This window comes from Uloborus diversus, chromosome 4 (genome assembly GCF_026930045.1).
Source record: "Uloborus diversus isolate 005 chromosome 4, Udiv.v.3.1, whole genome shotgun sequence".
In the NCBI taxonomy this organism is placed as follows: Eukaryota; Metazoa; Arthropoda; class Arachnida; order Araneae; family Uloboridae; genus Uloborus; species Uloborus diversus.
The window spans coordinates 129,005,644-129,026,850 of record NC_072734.1 but is presented as its reverse complement, the minus strand read 5'-3'; the positions used below and the strand labels follow the sequence as shown (position 1 = coordinate 129,026,850).

The window sequence follows — 21,207 nt, the reverse complement described above, 5'->3', positions numbered from 1 at the left end:
AGCTTCTTCCATAGCCATAAAAGTAAAATAGCAATAAGTATAAAGAACAAAATAATATTCAGTTAGGAACAAAAGCACGAAATTTAAGCATATAAAAATTTGGAGAATTTCCAAAATATGAACTAACAAAAAACAAAGATCATTAAAAAATCATGCACTTTTTTAAATTAAAAATAAAGTACACGCAAACACGCACACACACACACAAAAAAAAGCTCTCTACTATGTTTCCCTAAGTGTGCAAAAGAGAAGCCTTGATTCAAAATTTTCATTATGATTACTATTAATATTGCTGTTGTAAGGCAACGAATTTTTGTAACAATGGGTTTAATTTTTAATCATTTAATGGGGAAATTACATGAAATTTACTATTTTCCATCAGAACTTTTTTAAACGTTTTTTAGGAATAAATTATAGCCTAAGTTGCTTACCGATAATGTAGCTATCTATGGTGAAAAAATGGTTAAAATCCATCCAGTAGTTTTGAAGATTACTCCGGACATCCTTACATACAGAAGTAGCCATTTATATATATAGATGAGGATAAAAATCCTAAGAAAGCAATAAATGTCTTGTTTGCTCCAGAGAAGCCTTCTTAAGTTTTGCTTTTAAAATTAGACCTTCTTTGTCAGAAACTTCCACAAAACCATTCCCCCCTTTAAATTTAGCTCCTCCTTTGTCGAATTTTGTACCAGATAACAAATTCCGCCTTAATTGCGGGGAATACAGAACATCTTTTAGAACTACAGACCTTTTTCTAAATCTTACTTTAATATCTCCTTTCCCTTCAATCGGGAAGGTCTGATTTTTGATGGCAACAGCCATTTTGCTATTTTTTAAAGGTGTAAAAGTTCTAAACCAGTCTCTGTTTCCAAAAAAATGATCACTGGCAGCAGTATCAAAAAGCCATACAGAGGGCTTTTCCTCTACATGGTTTAAGTTAGCTTCACAAATAAAAAAGTTCTTGTACTCACATCGGGTGCTTGAAGGTGAACGATTCCTCTCCCTTGAAAAATGTTGTTTCCTCCTATATGGGCTCCGTCCTCTTCTATTGGTTCTGTCCTGGGATCCTTGACTTTTCTTGTTCTGGGCTGAAGAATTCCGATATAGTCGTGGACAATCTCTTTTCAAGTGTCCAGGCTGCTTACAATAGTAACATAACCTCATTCTGGTTTCAACATAAGCGATTTCCGATTTAGTATTTAAATTTTCACGAAGTGCTAGACGTCCTTCTTCTACTATTAGATCAACTATAATTTCTTCAAATTTAAAAGTTGCATCTGGTCTGATTAATATCGTTTGTACTATATGGTCAAATTCTATAGGTAAGTTTTGTAACAATTGAAAAATTAGAAAATCTTCAGGGAAATCTTTGTGTACAATTTTTATCTTCTCGTAAATGCATCTTAAGCGGGCTGCGTATAGGTTTAATTTTTCTCCCGATTCTATTTTGCAATTATTTAACTCTGCGTACAGTTGCATCTGAATGCAGCGGTTTTCCGGGAAGAAGTGATCTTTGAGCTTTCGCCAAGATAAGGTAGGTTCTTCTATATTTTCAATTATCTTTTTAAATTCTTGTTCGATGTTAAGAAAAATTAACGATAGGGCAAGTCTCTTGCGGTAGTGAAAATCTTTGATATCTCGCTTAGTGACGTCAGAGTCTTTTGAAATTACGGGAAGTTCTTCGGAACCAATGACAATATCCCAGCAATCTTTTTCCATAAGTAGGAATTTGACATTTACCGCCCATTCGGTGTAGTTGTTGCTATTCAATTTTTCTATGGTGTAAGTAGGACCTGCCATTTTCAAAAAAAATTTCAAATTTTTCTTAAATTTTAACTAAAATAGTCAAAGATGTCGACTCTTGGATCCATCGATTCATTTTGTAAATTAGTGAACGGTCCCCCCCCCCCCCCCGTCACTAACCATCATAGAAATCTTGAAGAACGGTAATCTCTTGAAAAAAAGTTCAAATTTGAAAAAAATTCATCAAATCTTGAATAAACCTGTACAAAAAGTTCAATTATCTTGCAAAAAATTCCTCCTAATCTTCTTTTAAATCTTGACACTTGAAAAAGGAATTAAATTTCCGATAATCTGACTTCAGACAACAGCATTATATTTCATCTCGTATTTGACCAACTCTATAATCTGGGCTACCATAACCATTGATGGGCTATAATTCTCCAGCATAAAGCAAGAAAGAGAATAGCCCAAGTTTTGCAAAGAATAATGATAATTCAAAGTTATTAAATTAGCAAAGTGTAATACGCGATTGGAGTAGTCAAACTATCAAATAGAAATTTATCTTCTGCTGCATGAAGAATCTTATATTAAGTGACGAAAAGTCATTCTTTAAAAATATCAACGATTTATTAAACAATTAACAATTATAAAAGATAAAATGAGAAAATAATAAAGTAACTTGAAGAATCAATAACTCAAAGCCATACGCAAAATTAAAGTATAATCATGAGCTTTGTAGACCTATTATATCTATTTACTAATTCTATTAAGTATTACCAAATATTCCATTGAAGATGTTTTCATGATCTCTATTCATAGATCTCTAATACTAACATTTCAATAATGCATCACGAACACTAAGTTCGGCGAGTTCTAGTAGTATCTATTAGATCACATCTAACTACCGATCAGAAAACTAACTTCCTATTAATCCATTCTAAAAACTGAATGGCTATCTCGATGGCTGAAAAGCCAAGAGCCGAAAACCCCCAACTGCAACCTGCAAGTTGGCAAACTAAAACATCTATCGCAGATGCGAGAAGTGAAAAAGAGAAAGAGTCATATCACACGAGCGTATAAATACTGCTTTCCCAATTAGCATAACGCGTCATCTCAAGTTCGACACGTGCGGAAAAGACGTGTGCAAAAAGCTTCTAGAATGTCTGAGAACGAGTGACATCATCTGACCTTCAATTCGCCGGGAAGCGAAAACAGATTCACTCATTGTTTACGTTTTCATCTGAAGTTGAAGTACGCGGGAAGAATTGCTTGTCAAAGCAAAAAGGATAGTACAACGCGAACATGCTAACATGCATAGTAAGTTTACAATTAAATAGCTTTAATTTGTAAATGATGAGATACATATAATTAAATAATAACATTGTGCTTAGGATAAACTTAGTGTTTATCAGAAAAGTATAATGAGTTCGCGCGCGCGCAACTATGAACAAATCCAAGTGAAATTCTTACTCTCATATTTTACTTTTCCTGAAATTATTTATATACTGAAATTCAAAATTCGTAATTTAATTTCCTTTAATGTTTGAAAATTCTGATTCTTCAGAAGTTTTCAAGCAAATCTTAAACCTTATGTATTTTTTATATAATCATTACCATCATTTTTTTTTTTTTTTTTTTGAAGCAGTAAAACATGCTTTTTAGTATATGGCAAATGTTGATGTACACTCCTGAAAATAAAACTGAAACACTTCAATAGTTGGGGAGAAACTAACCTGGCAGCATTAAGAAAGCTACGCAGATCTTAATTATAGCATTACGACGCTGTCAGGTTAGGTTTGCCGCAACTACAGTTTTTATATAAAACGTTTGTCTTTAATAAGTAAATCAATCTTAATGAAGTTGAAATTGTAAAATATATTACAACAAATGGCACCAGTGAAAGAGGGAGAACACTCAAAATCAACTACTTTCGCAGCAGAGGCATTTAAAAGTTTTATAATAATTTTATAAAGCGCATTTGTAATGAATTGACAAATGGTTCTTTTCTCTGTAATGGAAATATAATTTAAAGAAAAATTAACAGTATATTCTTTTCTTCAAAAGCAATACCTTTGTACAACTTTAATTGTAGCCTATTTCAAAATTTATCATTTAACACCAAGATTGCAGCATAATTCTAAAAATAAAATAGTTATTAAAACATATTTAACTTATCTCAAAAGGAATGATGGTCTTGTCTTTGATTGAAGACACAGAGCAAAAGCACGAGCACGAGTGAATCAAAACAGCAAATGACATAACTTCTTCGTTCTTCCTCCAAAAAAAAAAGAAAGAAAGAAAAAATTCTGCCTTTTCCAAACTGCTTATTTAGTTAAATACGTCATAAAACTATCTTGTTATGAGTTGGTTACTGATGGGAAAGTCGGAAATTTAGCAAAAAATAAAAAAAGAAAACACAGGAAAACAGCTGTGCGCTGTGCCCAGCGTGTGAAAACGACTTCGAGCTGGACCCCCCACAGATCTGTGTCTTCTCCCTTCAGCATTCTAGATAAGGAAAGGGAATATAATTGTTAGTCAAGAAGAGTGACCATTAAAAGAGGTCGAGTTTTACAACCCATGTTGTAAATCCTGCTGCCTGCTCCCCTTATTTAGAAAAACACCGATTCGCGCATAATCGCTCAAATGACGATTGGTATAATTTGAGGACTGATATAATACTGACACAAAAATGACTACTGGTTATCATTTCTTTGAGAAGAGGGGGGGTCTCACCCCATTCTACCCCCTTTCGACACTTGCTAGCTATATGGCTATTCCAATTAAAGCAAGTATCTTCATGTGTACATCAATAGTACTTTTTTAAAACAAGATGCATACTCCTTACTCAGACGAAGGCGACTTGTAAGTGGTCAAAGAACTCAATGGAACGGGAAAAGTTCTTCTGGCAAGCAGGCCCGGAAGTATAAATTTTGGGCCCCCTGCAAAAACTCTGTAGGGTCACTCCCCAGAGGTCAGCAGTGTGTACATTCGTACCGTTAATAAGAACTTAGTGTTAATTTTTTTATTTTTATTTATTATTATTTTTTCAATTTCTTGGGACATTGAGCCCTTTCAGGTCGTGTCCCCCCCCCCCCTGCACTGCGTGGTTTGCGGGTACGCAGGGCCTGCTGGCAAGACTAACTGTGCATTTTATCAGAATAATTTTGTCGAGTATTTTACAAAGACAATTTTATGCTGAAATTGTGGGAAGAAAAAGGAAAATCCAAACTCAAGGGAAAATCCAAACAAAGGCACCTGAAGCCAGGGGCCCCCTAAGACTCAGGGGGCCCTATTGGAAGCAATCAGCCCGTGCCTAAAATTCATGATTAAATATCAATTTTCATGAGTTTTGAACATTTACCACTCAAAATTATAGCTTTCCATGACAAATTCTCAAAACAAAAATTTTGGTTTTGAGGATAGGCCAGTTCGCAGCTCCGAGGCCCCCTGCTTTTCTGGAGGCCCCAGCTATCGCCTCATGCGCCTATGCGGTGATCCGCCACTGAGTGTTTACCCCATCTACACTCCTACAGCCTAATGCTAACTCACCCTCAAAGTAAGCATCCTAACTCTGATTTCTGAGAGTTCAACACAGTTAGTGCAAATGAAATCCTTCTCAGGCTCATCCTTTCCCTTAAACAAGCAGAACATCTGACATAGGTCACAAGAAATCCACTTGTCCCCTTTACCACTTTTAACCTGCTTCATTATGCATATAACCCTTATTCTAGCTCAAAATGATACACTTAAAAGTCAATACAAAAATGCAAAATTGAATAAATAAAACCAATTATTAGAATTAGAAAGCATTGGAAGTAAAAGGTACAAAAATTACAAAATCCTAATACAAGCAGTAAATTAAAATAAACAAGTTACACACTTAATAGAGCACTCAGGCTTAACAAGAAATCAGCACATTTTAGGCTTAGCTACAAAGAATAGAAAAACGCTTTAAGAAAGCAAGTTAATCAAAAATAAGACTTTAAAGCACAAAAATACTTAAATATATAATAAAATACAATAAAAATACTGAAATTAAAGCAGTAAAATAATCAATTACAGTAAAAAATCACTTATCTCAGGAGCAGCAAAATATCACCCCAGCAACACTAGCGCCCTCTATCGGCGATGTGTGTAACTACAAAAAATGTTGCTTTCTGACGTGTTTGGATTGCTTTCATAATGTGAACTACGTAAGAAAATTTTATCTTTCAAATTGTTCTTTTAAATTGAAAAAAAAAAAAAAAAAAACCTTAATATATTTCTGTTCCTTTTTGGTGGAATAAAAATTTGAAGTTGGAGCTTCAGCTGCAGGAAATTTAGATAAAGAAAGAACATACAAAGCAAAGCTTTACTTATATTTAATTTTTTGGGAATATTGAGAAAATGCTATATCTGAATGAGCAATGTAACCAGTGGAAGCTGTATTGTGATTAGTTGCTCTTCTTATTATTCTTTTTCTGTTCTCATTCTACCTGCATGCAGGACTCTAAAGGCTTCAAGACCTGAGTTAGTTTTATTAGTAATTCATGACTTGTGCAATTCAAAATTTTCAGCAGTAACAAAAGATCTGTAGGCTCTTTTTGTTACAAAACTTGTTTCAAATGCAATGTTTTCAGGTAGAGCAAGCATTCTGTAGCTCACTATTGTAAGACTAAACCTTGCATCCAAGACTCATTTTGAATTTTTGCAAGTGTAGAAAAGGGTCAAAATTCAATGCAAATTATATATATATTTTTTTAATGCCATTTATGTGTAACAAAATTGATTTCTCAAAGCCGAGGGGGGAGGGGGATTTGCCCCTACTCATTAAATGAGATGTGCACATACATTTGAATTATTTAATGTGCACAAAATTTTTTTCATTTCATTTGTTGAATGATTCTCATTCAGACTTTTGCTCTGATAAGTTTCTTCTTGATATTTATTTATGTGTTATTATACCAAAAAATAAATTTTTTGTGTTTGTTTATTTCTTTTTTCATTCAAAAAAAAAAAAAAAGAAAAAACACTTGTTGAGATCCCCCCCCCCCCTCCCGCCTCCTCTTATATGTAACTAACAAGCAATGTCTACTAACAAGAAACTATTCAGTTGCTTGTTAGTAGCTGATATTTTAGGTATGTTTGAAAATAATAAAATTTCTTTTAATTGCTTCTCCCTATACTTAAAAGCCAAGATATTGATTTTAAAGCATTCCCAGTGTTGTTATTCATATTTAAATCAGTATATGAAATACATATTGACCAACCCCATAAGGACCCATTGTAGAGTAAAGGTTACTTTGTTTGCTTATTCCAAATGCTTGAACATAATAACAAAATGTGAGTGTTATTACTGTCCAACCACGGATTGCATGGAATTTTCAAACATCCAGATAAAACGAATCTATGTGAATAAAGGGGAAAAGTAAAAATTTGATGCGCATATTCTGCTAATTTGAATCCTGCATTCTGCATTTGAATTCTGCAAAAGCTGACATCGGTAGAAAATCTTAGATTTGTCCATTTCCAGCTGTAAAACGGATGTTTGTCTTTCCATACAATCCTTGGTCAGACAGTAATTGAAAAAAAAATGCTAATTAATTATATTTTTGCTATGTTTTAGGTAATATATATGTTAGTTGGCTAAACGATGTTTCTGCATTAGTAGCTTTAAGGAACAGAGATCACATAATCAATGGTAAATCCTTTTTTAAACCATACATATGAAGTATGATTTCATTTTTGTATAAATGTTCTCTCCATATTTTTTTTGTATGAACTTATTCTCATTGCTTAATTTTTAACTGGAATTTATCTATGCACATTTGAAAAAGAAAGGAACAAGTACTCAAATAAATTGTATATGTATTTGTAAACATACAGTAAAACCCCTTTAATGCGAACACTAACGGGACACGTTTTTTTGTCCACAATAGAGGGGTGTCTGCCGGACAGGGGTTTTAATAAAGTTATTCGCATTGGAATCGGGGAATTAAAAAATGTCCATATAAGAGGGGTGTCCGTTAGGAGGGATTTTACTATATATTGTATATGCATTGTAACAATGTACCCTACAGCAAAAATCTACGAAACAGTTTTATCTATAGCTCTGCCCCACCAGAAATTTAACATGGTTTTCATGTAGTACGTAAAATGTACTTAATTTTGGTTTTTATTTTTGAAGAGCCTTCAAAGGTGCTTAATATACTCACAGGTGCTTAGTAATGTTCAATTATTATTGCATGTAAAAAAAATTCAAAACACATTTTTTGAGACTGGGAAAACTTCATACACATTAACAATGCATTAATGCATTGCATGCATGCAATGCATGCATGCAAACAATAAATGTATTCAATGCAATACATGCAATGCATTGCATGCATTAGTTAAAAATTTTTGTTTACACATGGTTCCCGCGGCCTTGCCAAAGTCCTTGAAAAGTCCTTGAATTTCATTTGGACTTTCAAGGGCCCTTGAAAGTACTTGAAAATCATCTGGAGTCCTTGAAAAGTTTGAAAAGTCCTTGCAAACTGCCGATGGCGAAAATCAAAAATTTCTCTTTTCCCATTGAACCGCGTACGTGACTTTCCAGCAAACCGGTTCGATAAGAGCCATCAATAGCGCATGCGCGGGCGTATTTTCTCACTCGCGGCTAGCGACAGCCCCAAAAATTTATCACAAATGCTCTTTCTTCACTGCGCATTCATACTGCGCATTGAGGATGTCCGAGTTTCGGACTTCCGGTATCCATGTTGTTTGTTTACAGTTGTCATAGAAGTTGTCATTTATTGCATAAGACAAACCCGTTGTCGCAAAAAATAAGTGTTTAGTTTCAAACTGCTTGATTCTGATCGTATAAACAAAAATATAAATTATTTCTTCTTACGCAAAATAGATTATCGATCTGATGTTAACACACAAAAATTTCATTATTATTGCACTTAAAAATGATCTATCATCATTTGCGCTATATATATTCACGATCCACGACAAAATAAAAATGCTTATAGTGATGTTTTTGTTTTTTAGATATATGCTGAAATTTACCTTCAGACCAGGCTTATGCTAAAAATATTAAGATTAAGAATATTCCTGATTATAATACTGAGGCGTTTTTCAGAGAGTTGTTTTTGAAGATTATGGTAGAAAAGCTATTCTGAAAAATAAACTCCACTATTGTTGACAATTTGACTTCACTTATTAGCAGGATTGCCAAACGTCCCAGATTTTAAGGTTCTGTCTCGTATAATGAAAAGCTCCAAGAGAACTTCTACAGGAGATCGTAGGTTCTCGCTTTCTAATTGACCTACAGGGCCGGGGATTTTTGTAAACAACATCTGATAACATGAAATAAATTAACGTATTAATTACAAATTGAAATTAATGCATTAATTTTTTTTTCACGCTCTCTCCGGGATATGAGACCTCTGGCTCTCCAGGACCTCGCTCCGCTCGGTCCGTTATCCCTCCGACTGTTTATATACATCACAGTCGGATATAAGTCACAGTTTTTTATGCATTAGAGGAGACACCACAAGGGTGGCTCCTTCTGTTCAATGTACAATAATGACAAGTAATATGTATAAATTGACACCATTTTTGGGCCGGTTTATTAAATTTATATGTGACAAGATGAAACAGCACGTGCGAAAAAATCAACAACGCTAAAATGAATGAGCGAGCGCGGTTCGGCAATACGGCTACAGTTAAGCAAGTCTGCGCATGCGCATGTGACTCGGAGCATTTGTGATAAGTTTTTGGGGCTGCGGCTAGACGCCCATGTGGATACCGTCGCGCCGCGCGAAGCGAAGGAGGCGTGTCAATCCGTTGAAAGTTCGTAGCATGCGCTAGTTTCTAGGTCGGATGCCGAATCCAGCACCGATGGTCAGCGCTGCAACCACTGCGTTTTATATTAGTATAGTTTATTAATTACAGAAGATGCGATATTTATAACGTGTGTTTCAGAATTGTGATTTTACTTTAAACTTAATAGATTTTAGTTGAGATACTTTAGCATTAACTGATTATTCAATCTTCTTTTGTTAGTTACTTTTACAGTGATGGTTTAGATTTATAAAATATGCATTTGTCAGTCAGGGCGATTTTTTTTAAATTCACGTGAAATATTATTTCACATGAATTTAAAAAAAAACATAGTTAATATTATATTAACTATGCACTAAACATCAACATTAATATTTTTGCATTACTAATAATTTTATGAAGATAAAATGAAAAAGGAATTCATGTTATTAATGGTTTAATACATTATAATATTGTACAATAATTACTTTCGTCTTGTCAATTATCTAAATTTTTCATAGATACTTCCGAAAAATTGAGTCCTTGAAAATTTTGTAGAAGTCCTTAAAAAGTCCTTGAAAAGTACTTGAATTTCATTTTCAAAATTGTGGAACATTAACAATGTAAACAAAAATTTAAATGATTTTTTTAACCAATTTTATTGAACAGAAAGGAAGGACGACACTGCCAAATTTTTGAAATCAAAAATGAAAACTTATAACATGCTTACACTGCTTTTCATCCTTTTGCATAGAGTAAGCAAGCACTTATCTTTTTCTTTCATTCTTTCCTGTTTTTGAATAAACTGTTCCTGTTTATAGTATGTTTAATTTCAACATCATTTTAATTACTTTTACGTTAAGGTTTGTTTGATGCATGTACTTGGCACTGTTTTTAAATAACATGTGCTTTTAGCTGTTATTGGGCAGATTTTATGATAATCTTTTGTGAGGTTGTTAGAAAAATACCCTTATATCCTTATATATATATATATATATATATATATATATATATATATATATATATATATATATATATTTCATTTGGCGGCAAGCGAAGTGGAATATTAAGAAATTCCACAATTTTAAAGAGAGTTTAGGATATTACTTACTGGTCAGAGAAATGTTTATGAGTAAAAAGAGTAAAACCACATTTTGAGAGTAAAATTTTGACTTGAAAGGTGTTAGTACTTTTACTAGTAATAAAAATCCTAGTGTATTCTGGTTCCCTGGTCTATTTTTGTGAAAGTTCCATCTTAGTTCTCCAAAGTCATCCCGAAAATGGTTCACCTCTCTGTTTAGCTGATGCATCATAAGGCTTCAAACAATTGTTTGTATGAAAGTCTGTGCTCTTTTAGTATTAAATCTAGCTTCAAAGTGAAGAATTTTCTTTTTTTTTTTATAAAATCGCTACAAGTTAATTTCTGAAGCTTAATTGTACTTTTAATGATTAACTCTATTGAAATTTTTATATTACTTTTCAAACATTTTTTGTTAAAATATTATAATGAATATTTTCTTTTTTGAAGTTTAGCAAGGACTTTCAATGTGCAAAGATTTTTTTAAATTGCTTAAAATAGAGTTTTTGTTTATTTTTCCTTGTTCAAATCATTGAATGAATTACAAAAATTAAATTTCTACATTAATAACACTTTTAGGATTACGCAATTAGTTTGATAAATGGAAATATTTTTATTCGTGAATTTTTCCTTGATTCATCATTACTCTGTGGCAATATCTGCCACAAACCAGCTAGTAGACCAATAAAGTTTACCTTAGGTATAGTTATCTAGGACTAGCTGCATTGCCAGTCTTCGCCCCGGTCTACCTTGAAAATAAAAATTGTGTCAAGTGACATATATTCAACAATCAGGCGTAAAAAATAAATAAAAAAACATCATGATTTCCCTTCCAAACAATGACGACAGATATGAAAATACTTTTAAGAAATTAAATCCAGAAAGATGTATTTAAAATGCGTAACCATGGAAACACAAAATAAAATAAGTTTTACGGAATTAAAATGCGAAAGAAAATGGTTCACAATTTGGAATCGAGATTTCTTAAACTTAATTTAAAAAGGCTTGTAACTTTTTTTCCTTTCATGATAAAAGCTTATTTTTTCGACCATAGGTCATGTTAGATCTGGAGTAAAAAGGTCGCTTTTTCCAATGGCGTCAAAAAGAAAGCTGTGGGACAATTCCTTCACTTTTTATTGATTTATTTAATGAAGGAAGTAGTGCATAAATTTCAGCTAAACCTAAAAAAAATTCGAGCTAAAAACGCAAATAACTCCCGCCATAATAAAGTTAGAGCATTAAAGCAAATTGAGTGGAACGCGGAAAAAACGACCCTTTCTAACGATATGTAATATTAATATGTGCAAGTAATTTTTCACCCCCCCATATTTGAGAATTTATGTGAAAATTGGACGTAAATTGGAATAAAAAATGAACTATTCATCGAATTTTATTCGAACTGATCTGCAAACCTCTTCAGGACTTAAAGGGACAAACTGAAAATTTCAGCACAATCGGCCGGGTAGTTCTCGAGTTTTGCGAGTTCAAACACACAGACGCTTTTTGGGGACTTCATTTTATACTATGTAGAGATAAAATTCTTAAAGCTAGACAGTGCAGAATGTTTTGTCAAATGCCAAGGGTTCATTACTTCGTTTGAGGAGCATGAAGAATAGTTATTGTTACTTACTATACAATATGGTGTAAATATCCATATAGAAAGTCATGACCTGTTATTAAGTCTGAAAATTGCAATAAAAGTTACTCGTTATAACTCCATTGGGATAGGAGAAAGAAGCAGGTTATTCATGAAAGTTGCATTTGAAGAAGATAAGATGTTAGTCATTCCATAGCTTAGAATTCTCACAAACTAGAGTTTGATAAGATAATTCTTCTGAAAGTACTGCCCTTAAAAGACTAAATTGTAATGACACAATTTTTTTTTATTAATTTTGAAAAAAAAAAATGTTTTGTTAAAAATAACCTGTATGAAAAAATGAGGAACAGTGGTTTTGCATCAATTTGTTTCACTCAATAAATTCCGAATGAAAGCTTGAATTCAAGAATATTTGATAAAGTCTTTATTTGTTATATATAAAGCGACAGTTCATTGTTTGGAAGAAAAACATCAAGATGAAATTATTTTACTTTGTTTTGTTCATGAGCATATTTTTCTGTTTTTGGATGCTTTCTTCTCTAATTTGTTTTATTTTTTAAATTCTTCTTGAATAATTTTGATTTTCTTTCCAGCAAAGACATGCTTACTTAAAAAAACCAGCAAAGTGTACACTGTCAAGACATATGCGGACTATCAGAAAATGTGTATGCCTGCGTCAAACAAAACATCTGCTGCAGCATTGAATAATGAATCAGCCCATAAAAAGAGGAATTCCATTATCACTGCTGAGTAAGGAGATCGTTCACAGTATAATTTCCGTATAATTTATGCACTATTATAGGGGGTTTTTTTCTTCTTTTTTTTCCATTAAAATATTTTTTCTTATTTATTAGAATTTTTCCGTCGTATGATTTAATTTTTTTCCAAATTCCATGTAATGAACAGTAATCTTCATAACTTAGTGTTATAGCTAAGTAGCGACAGATGAGTATTATATTAGTGTGCTCTAACTGCAAAGGGTTTTTACATTTTTTTATTTTTTATTTTTAAATATTATATATATTTTACAGGAGTCTTTTTGCTTCAACCCCTTTTTTGTAAGTTTTTTGTTTCTTATTGGATAGCAGAATATGCAGAATGCTCTTTTTTTTTTTTTTTTTTTGATAACAAAACATATGTGACAGACCTTTTTTTTTCTATTATTGAATGCAAGACTGGGTACTTTTGATTTGTAATGCCTAACATATGTTTTTATTTTTTGTAATTTTAGGGAAATGGATTTGATACCTGAAGGAGATGAAAATGAAGCAGATAAAGCTGATGATTCAGGTATCTATCTGTTCTAACAATTTTGTCCAATGACAAATTTAGCTCTGCATGAGTTTTTTTTCTCTAAGATAAAATTATTAATTTGTCCAATTTGCATATGCCCCCCCCCCTCCCCCATTGTAGAAATATTTTTTCTTAATATAATTTAGCATAATTTAGTATTTGTTTGTCTTGAAACTTACTGTTTGTTTTTAAAAACCCACAGAAATAAGACTGTAGACCAGTTGTCTTTCTTGTACTTTCTTCACGTAAATGCATTTTTGAATCTCGTTCTATCACCTAGGAAAAATATTAAAGGATTGTCGTTGTCTGAAAACATCACCTTTTTTTATTCGAGAACTAACGCATTAAAAGTGTAAGAAAAATTCTAGACATCAACAATGCCTTAAATTGTTATAACTGCAATGAATTATTAGTTAATTAGTTTGTTAATAAAAAATTACTTAGTTTGTTTAATGTTTTTATGTCTTTGAGTAATGAACAAATAAAATCGTATCACCTTTTGAACAATGCAGGTATAAAAAAAAAATATTTTTGTGCATAAAAAAAAAATCTTTAATTGTTTTCAAAAAACAAAGAAAAGTCTATTGCTCTTTCTTTTGGGTAAAGTAATAGTGCCTCAGACTTCGTTTTTCCCTCATTGCCAGAAATTATTTTAAAAAAAAAAGGAATACTTTGGAAAATGAACAATGAAATGTCCTCTTAAATAAATCAAAACTAAATTAGTCTGCATAGCTCTTTTCTTTTTCTGTTAAAAAATAAAGCTTTCCAAATTTCTTTATATTTTCCATTACCATAAATAAAAGAAATAAATTAAAACTTAAGAAAGAAAATAAAAACAAATCATCTCAACTACCGTAATTTCCCAGTTAAAACCAGGGCTGCAGTGTTGAAGTAGAACTGCTTTTTGGGTAAAGCAGTCGGACTCAAAGGCTTTAAAATTCTAAGAGTTAGTGACAGTAATTTTCCCTTTGAGTATGTGTTTCTGCCAAGACTGGATTTAGGCTGATTTTGGGGTACAGAAGTTGATGACCTAAAATTCTAGGAGTCTGAGTCGGTATTTGGTCATTTTCCCACTGACTCCACACCCCTTGTAAAAGCATTTGTGCTTTGAATTCATTCATTCATTTTGATTTTGTCATGTTTCTCGCTAACTTGCATCAATGGACATGGTATTAGGATTTTTATGAATAGCGTTTTTTCTATTTCTTGAACCTAAAAATTGAAAATACAGTATAACCTCGATTTAGCGATTGTCAAGGGACAGGAAAAAATTATCGTTAAATCAAGAAAATCCTTTATTTCGAGTAGTATAAACATTAAATGCAGTCAAATCTGAACCACTGAAATACAAATACAAATGTGACGACCAGCAACAGGCTCTGGGCCCAGCTAGGCTGGTCCTAGTCAATTAATTAGTCCCCAGTGAAGATCAATGGCCCTCTTAAAGCTATCCACTCCCTTGCTCATTACTGCCTCTTCCGGTAAGCTATTCCAAGTGCCCACGACCCTGCTAAAGTAGTAGTTTTTCCTGATTTCCAAGTTAGCCTGAGATTTAAATAGCTTAAAACAATGACCCCTTGTCCTGCTTTCCCCACAAAAATTTAACCCATTTACATCTTTCATTTTGATAAATTTAAATAACTGAATCATGTCACCTCTGACTCTCCTTTGCTCCAGGCTATACATGTTAAGCCTATTAAGTCTGGTATCATAATCTAACTCTGAGAGTCCCCTTACTAATTTAGTTACCCTTCTTTGAACCCTTTCCAATGCAAAAATATCTTTCTTCAGATAAGGCAACCAAAACTGAATAGCATACTCCAAATGAAGTCTTACTAAACTCCTATATAAAGACAGAAGAACTTTTTTAGATTTGTTTGAAATAGATTCATTGATAAACCCAAACATTTTGTTGGCTTTGTTACTAGCAATACTGCACTGTTGACTAAACTTGAAGTCCTGATTTATAAAGATACCCAGATCCATAGCATTTTCTGCCTGATTTATGACTGAACCCTGTAAACGATATCTCATACGCTTATTTCCATGACCTAAGTGTAGCACTTGAAATTTCCCTACATTAACTGCCATACCCCATTTATCTGCCCACTTAGTAATATGATCTAAATCCTCTTGCAGCTGTTTTACTTGTTCTTCATTTTCGACAATCCCCATGACTTTTACATCATCAGCAAAACAATTCATGCTTCCAGAAATATTTTCATTGATGTCATTCATAAATATAATAAACAAAAGAGGCCCTAAAACTGATCCCTGAGAACCCCACTTAAAACATCACTCCAATTAGAATGATTTCCTCTCACAACTACTCTTTGCTTCCTACCAGTAAGCCAATTTCTAACCCAAAGTAAAGTTTTTCCTCCTATTCCTATGTCGGCTAACTTGCTGAGAAGAGCAACATACGGTACCTTGTCAAAAGCTTTTTGAAAATCAATATAAACAACATCCACACATTTTTTGTTATCTAAAGCTGAAGTAACCTTGTCGTAGAAATGCAATAAATTAGTAGTACAGGATTTACCTTTCCTGAAACCATACTGCAAACTAGTCAACAGACTATTAGTCTCTAAGAACTTCATGATCTTAATTTTGATCAAAGTTTCGAAAATCTTACAAATTACCGAAGTCAAACTTACAGGTCTATAATTCCCAGCAATACCTTTAGACCCCTTCTTGAAGAGTGGCGTTATGTTAGCCAGCTTCCAGTCCTCTGGCACCATCCCCGAGTTATAAGAAGCATTGAAAATATTCAAAATAACATCCACTAATTCCTCTGCACATTCAAATAAAATTTTTGGATAAATATTATCTGGTCCCGGAGCTTTAGTTGCTTTAATCTTTTTCAAATGAAATAAAACCTCCTCCCTGGAAAATACGAAATCCTCAAGCTGTATAATAGCTTGTGTCTTGTTAGTGTCAACTGTTGAGATACAGTTATCGTTAAACACATTGGAACAAAAGTTATTTAGAACATTTGCAATATCCCTATCGTTTTGGATTAAATTTCCATACTCATCAACCAAAGGCCCAATTTGACTGTTACGAGCTTTCCCAGAATTAGCGTAAGCAAAAAACTTCTTAGGGTTCCCATCAATGTCATCTGCCAGCCTTTGCTCCAATTCCCTTTTCTGAATCCGTACCAAATACTTAAACTTTCGCCTTGCCTTACCATACTGGAGCCTCTCCGCACTCTGACCAGTTTCTTTAAACTGACGAAAAGTGGCTTGCTTATAATTAAGAACTTCTTTAGTCTCCCTGGAGAACCACATGGGCCAAATTTTGGTACTAACACCTTTTCTCCTAAATGGAACATAGTCCCCAACCGTTTTAGCAAGTTTATCCTTAAATTCGGTCCACTGCTGATCTACGTCGCTATTTTCCAATCCTGACGAAAAAACCTCTTTCAAGCTCTGCCTAAGTGCAACAAAATCAGTGTTTCTGAAATTGGGCACAAACCTAAAATTATCATCTTTGCACACTTCAAATTTAACCCGGAACCTAATGCTGTTATGATAACTATCTCCAATATGCTCCCCTACACACAACCCCTGAACAAAACTACCTATGTCACAAAAAGCTAGATCCAAAATCGCCTCCTCTCGAGTTCCCTGAGTTACAACTTGATCTAAGAAACAGTCACCAATTACTTTTAAAAATTCCTCTTCTTTGCCATTACCAGGAAAATTATTCGAATCAATACCCGGAAAATTGAAATCCCCCATTATGATAATGGATCCCTTCTGGACATGACACTAATAATACGGTACATCTGTTCATCTTGTCCCTGGTTTGAATTAGGTGACCTATAAATGTTTCCAAAGCGTAGCTTTTTGCCCTTACTGCTCATCAACTCCAACCAAACCATATCAATGTCAGTAAGCTTATCATTTATGACCAATTCATTGCAAATATAATTGTCTCTAACATAAAATAAAACCCCACCACCTCTTTTACCTACTCTATCCTGTCTGAACAAATTATACCCAGCAATATGTAATAACTCTGCATCAGATTCGGTAGCCCATGTCTCTGTAATTCCAATAACATCCAACTTCTCATCCATAACTATGCTTTTCAATTCATCCATCTTGTTCCTAATACTGCGAGCATTGGTATAGAAAACTTTAAGCATGCCTAAGTTGCTTTTATTTAACACCCTGAAATTTCCTAAATTACAATTTGTCTGACTTTATTATTACTCTTGTTCGACACTTTATTTCCATTTCTAGCAATACCCAAAAAAATTTCATTCTCTCGATACCTGATGCTTGAACCATGCCCCCCATTCCAACTTAGTTTTTTGACTCCGAAGGCCCTAAAATTAATCCACTAACCATTTTGACCCCTGTAGAGCTCAGATGCAGGCCATCCCTAGCAATCCAATCCCGTTTACAATGACTCCATACATCAATGAACCTGATACAGCGCTTTTCGCAAATTGACTTCAGTAGCAAGTTCATACACCCCGCACGTTGATTTAGCCAGCTCTTATGAACTCCATACCTGGGAAGCAAACCAACCACTTGGACATTCATCGAAAAGCTGGTTGCTTTATCCAACAGGGATTCCCATTCCCTAGAAAACTCCTCATTTTTACTGTATCATTAAATTGAAATGTATCATTAAATTGAAGAAATCATTCAATTGGGTATCGTTAAATCAAAGTTATGCTGTATATTCAGAGTCACTCTTTTTTTTCAATTTTTTGGTGCTACATAACGTTAACGACAACACGAAAAACAATTTAAAAACTTTGAACTGTTCAAAAAGACCCTTAAAATCGCTAAATGAAATTTTTTTCTATGCATGTTCTTTATCAAGATAGTTTTCCAAAACCGTTTATTAAAAACAAATCTGCCTTTTAGGTCTAAATCTAGATTAACTTTAAATTTCCTCTTGTGGACTAATGTTAAGAATTTGAACTGTTTAAAATTGAACAAAAAATAGTTTAAATCAAAAAGTAAGTAATGGGAATGAGATATCTGCTCCGATATCTTTCAAACAAAAAAGAGTTTGTTCAAATCGGGACTATTAACTCAAAGGTTACAGTCAAAAGCATTTTTCCCCATCTCAAAACCCTACTTTCAAGGTTTTAATTTTTTGATATTTATTTAATTATTTTATTTATTTTCAACTTTTTTTTTCTTTGTCTGTAGTGATGTTTTTGCGATGCATTAAGCGATCTTTCATGACTTCTTTTTTTAAAAACTTTTATGGAAAAATAAGCCAAAAGGAACCTTTTTACAATATGCCCTCTAATGCGCCTTTCTGAGAAAATCCATAATTTTCTGTCGCTTTAATTATGCCTTTGTAGGTGTTGCTTCTCATGAAAGAAAAATTAATGCTTGCTTGTTATCAAAATGCTCATGCATTTGTATTTTATTTCAGTATCAACAAGCCTTGAAAGTAGTAGTGCTCAGAAATCCAAAGCAAGTCCTTCAAGTAAGGGTGTTCTCGTGTGGTTTTTTTCTCTCTATTCTGTTTGCTCATGCTACAAGTTCTGCTTAATCCAGCGAATTACTTTTTATTTGAGATGCATGGTTATAGGTTAGAATTGAATTTAAAATATACTTTTCTGTTTTTTTTACCAAGGAATTTGTTGCTGGCTGTTTAATGCCATTTTCTGGCACATTTCATAAAAAAATTTATTTTTGTAAAAGTGCAATGGATTTTAAAATTTACTTCTTAGCTTTATGAAAAATTGATAAATGGATTTAAGATCAAATCAAAATTATTAAATTACTTTATTGAGGTGTCACCCTCCTATGTCAAATGAAAAAACAACCTGCTGCAAAAAATGCTATTTTGGTGTTTTCTGTTCCAAAACAAAAGTTTTTATTTTTTTTAATGCTTTTTAATGTAATATACCAGACAGTCCAGTTTTTACATTCAGAGACTGCAATTTCGTTCTTATTAGAACTCGTTAGTCTGGATTAGCGAATAACCAAGCTGGAGGCAGATTTCATTACAGCTGAGAGTGCCAACAAACTGATAGATAAAATAAGTTTATCTACCAGTTTTTCAGCACTCTCAACTTCAATGAGATGACATCTGCCTCCAGCTTGGTTATTCGCTAATCCTGGTGTGGATTTTTTTCTTTACTTTGCCTGGGCATACGTTTTCCAGGGAAATCGTTGTTTGAGTGACTAATAAATGTTTTTACCTTATTTTCAGTGAAAGCCATGAAAAGAAAATCAGTATGCTTCTCTCAATTATGAGGATACAAATGATAATTAAAAATTATTTTTGGAGTGCCCAAACTGCTTGGTTCGCTTGGGCGGACCACATGTCACTGATATAACTTGGGTTCTGAAAATGTTTCCCAAAGTATCTTAAATCATACTTAATCTATCAAATGGCAACAAAAATAGAGCACAATATTACAGGGAGAGGGTGGTTATGTATGCATCCAAGGCAAATTCAACACAAAATGCATTTGGAATTTATACTTATATTTTCATTTAAATTTTTGTTGCTCCACAAAATACAAAATTAGTTGTTTCTGAAAATATTTTATTAACTTCATGTTTAGTTAAAATATAATAATTCTTTTTTTTTTTCATTTTTTACATGTGTGATGTGGGGGGGGGGGAGTGGCCCCTTAAATTACTGCCCCATTTCATTACTTTTGTGATAGTAACTCCTCTGACATAAGTATAGGTTATTTTTTGCTATTTTAGTTATATGAGAGGGGTGACTAGGGAGTGGAGGGCAAGGTTAAAGTTACAAAACAATTAATTGGCATGTTCAAACTTGTTATTAGAGTCACTCATTATCAGATAATTTTTCCAAACAAGTTTCAAAACACTTGGTAAAAAATAATTTATCTTTGACTGTTTACTTTTATGATATTTAATGCAATAAAAATTGGTATATTACCTTTTCCACGCGTTTTCCATAAGTTTGATTTAAAGCAAGCCTTTCTATTTTTACTAGAATGATTTTTCCTGCTCCAAAGGTTGCAATAAATCTGTCTAACTGAGTGTTCCCTGTTAATTGCATATGCCATGTGGTTGAGAAAGTTTTACAATTGCAATATTTTAAGTTCTTAAGCTTTTAATTTGTTTAGCTATGAAAAATTTTGCCTAAAAAATAAATAAAGCACCTTGAATCGAATAGAACCCCTTGAACTTTAGACATGTATTTTCAAGAATCTACTGTGCATGTGTTGTAGCACTGTGTTTACAAATTGTCGCCTGTATGAACAATTGTTTTTGATTTTTCAGCTGCTCCATCGGCTAAGAGGCTAAGGCAGTGCAATGAAGACGGTGAGGTGACCTCCACTGCACCTGTATTTGAAGAAGAAAATGATTGGTAAAGGCAGGAATTCTACTGAAGAAATGTGGACGCTTCATAGTTATTCCAAGTATCCAGCATCATCAGCAGCTCTTTTGAGCACAAGATCTTTGTGCGAACTTTTAACATCCTTTGAGATCATTCTTTGTAAATCATCAGAACTTATTTGTAATAAATATGTATCTTTTTATTGTTTTGAAGTCTTGCAAAATAAGTCTCAATTATTAATTACAGTAGATGCCCCGCTTACCCGAAATTCAGGTTAATCTGAAACAAGTTTATTTTCAGGAATTGTAATTGAAAAGATTACCGAAAAAGATTTAGATGTACTAAAACTTTCTTTTTCAAAACCAAACCCAGTGGCATAACAGCCCATGAGGGCCAAAGC

The 21,207-nt window shown here is 33.1% G+C and overlaps 1 protein-coding gene across 1 annotated transcript in view; it reads left to right on the top strand.

The window, feature by feature from the left end:
- Positions 1–20,995, top strand: part of LOC129220334 (poly(A)-specific ribonuclease PARN-like) — a 78,656-nt gene extending 57,661 nt beyond the window's left edge. The window contains exons 16-20 of the mRNA XM_054854737.1: positions 7,352–7,426; positions 12,803–12,959; positions 13,441–13,499; positions 18,912–18,965; positions 20,750–20,995. Of these exons, the coding sequence (XP_054710712.1) occupies positions 7,352–7,426; positions 12,803–12,959; positions 13,441–13,499; positions 18,912–18,965; positions 20,750–20,841 (437 nt within the window). The 3' untranslated portion in view covers positions 20,842–20,995. The remainder of the gene's footprint in view (positions 1–7,351; positions 7,427–12,802; positions 12,960–13,440; positions 13,500–18,911; positions 18,966–20,749) is intronic.
- Positions 20,996–21,207: the final 212 nt, after the last annotated feature.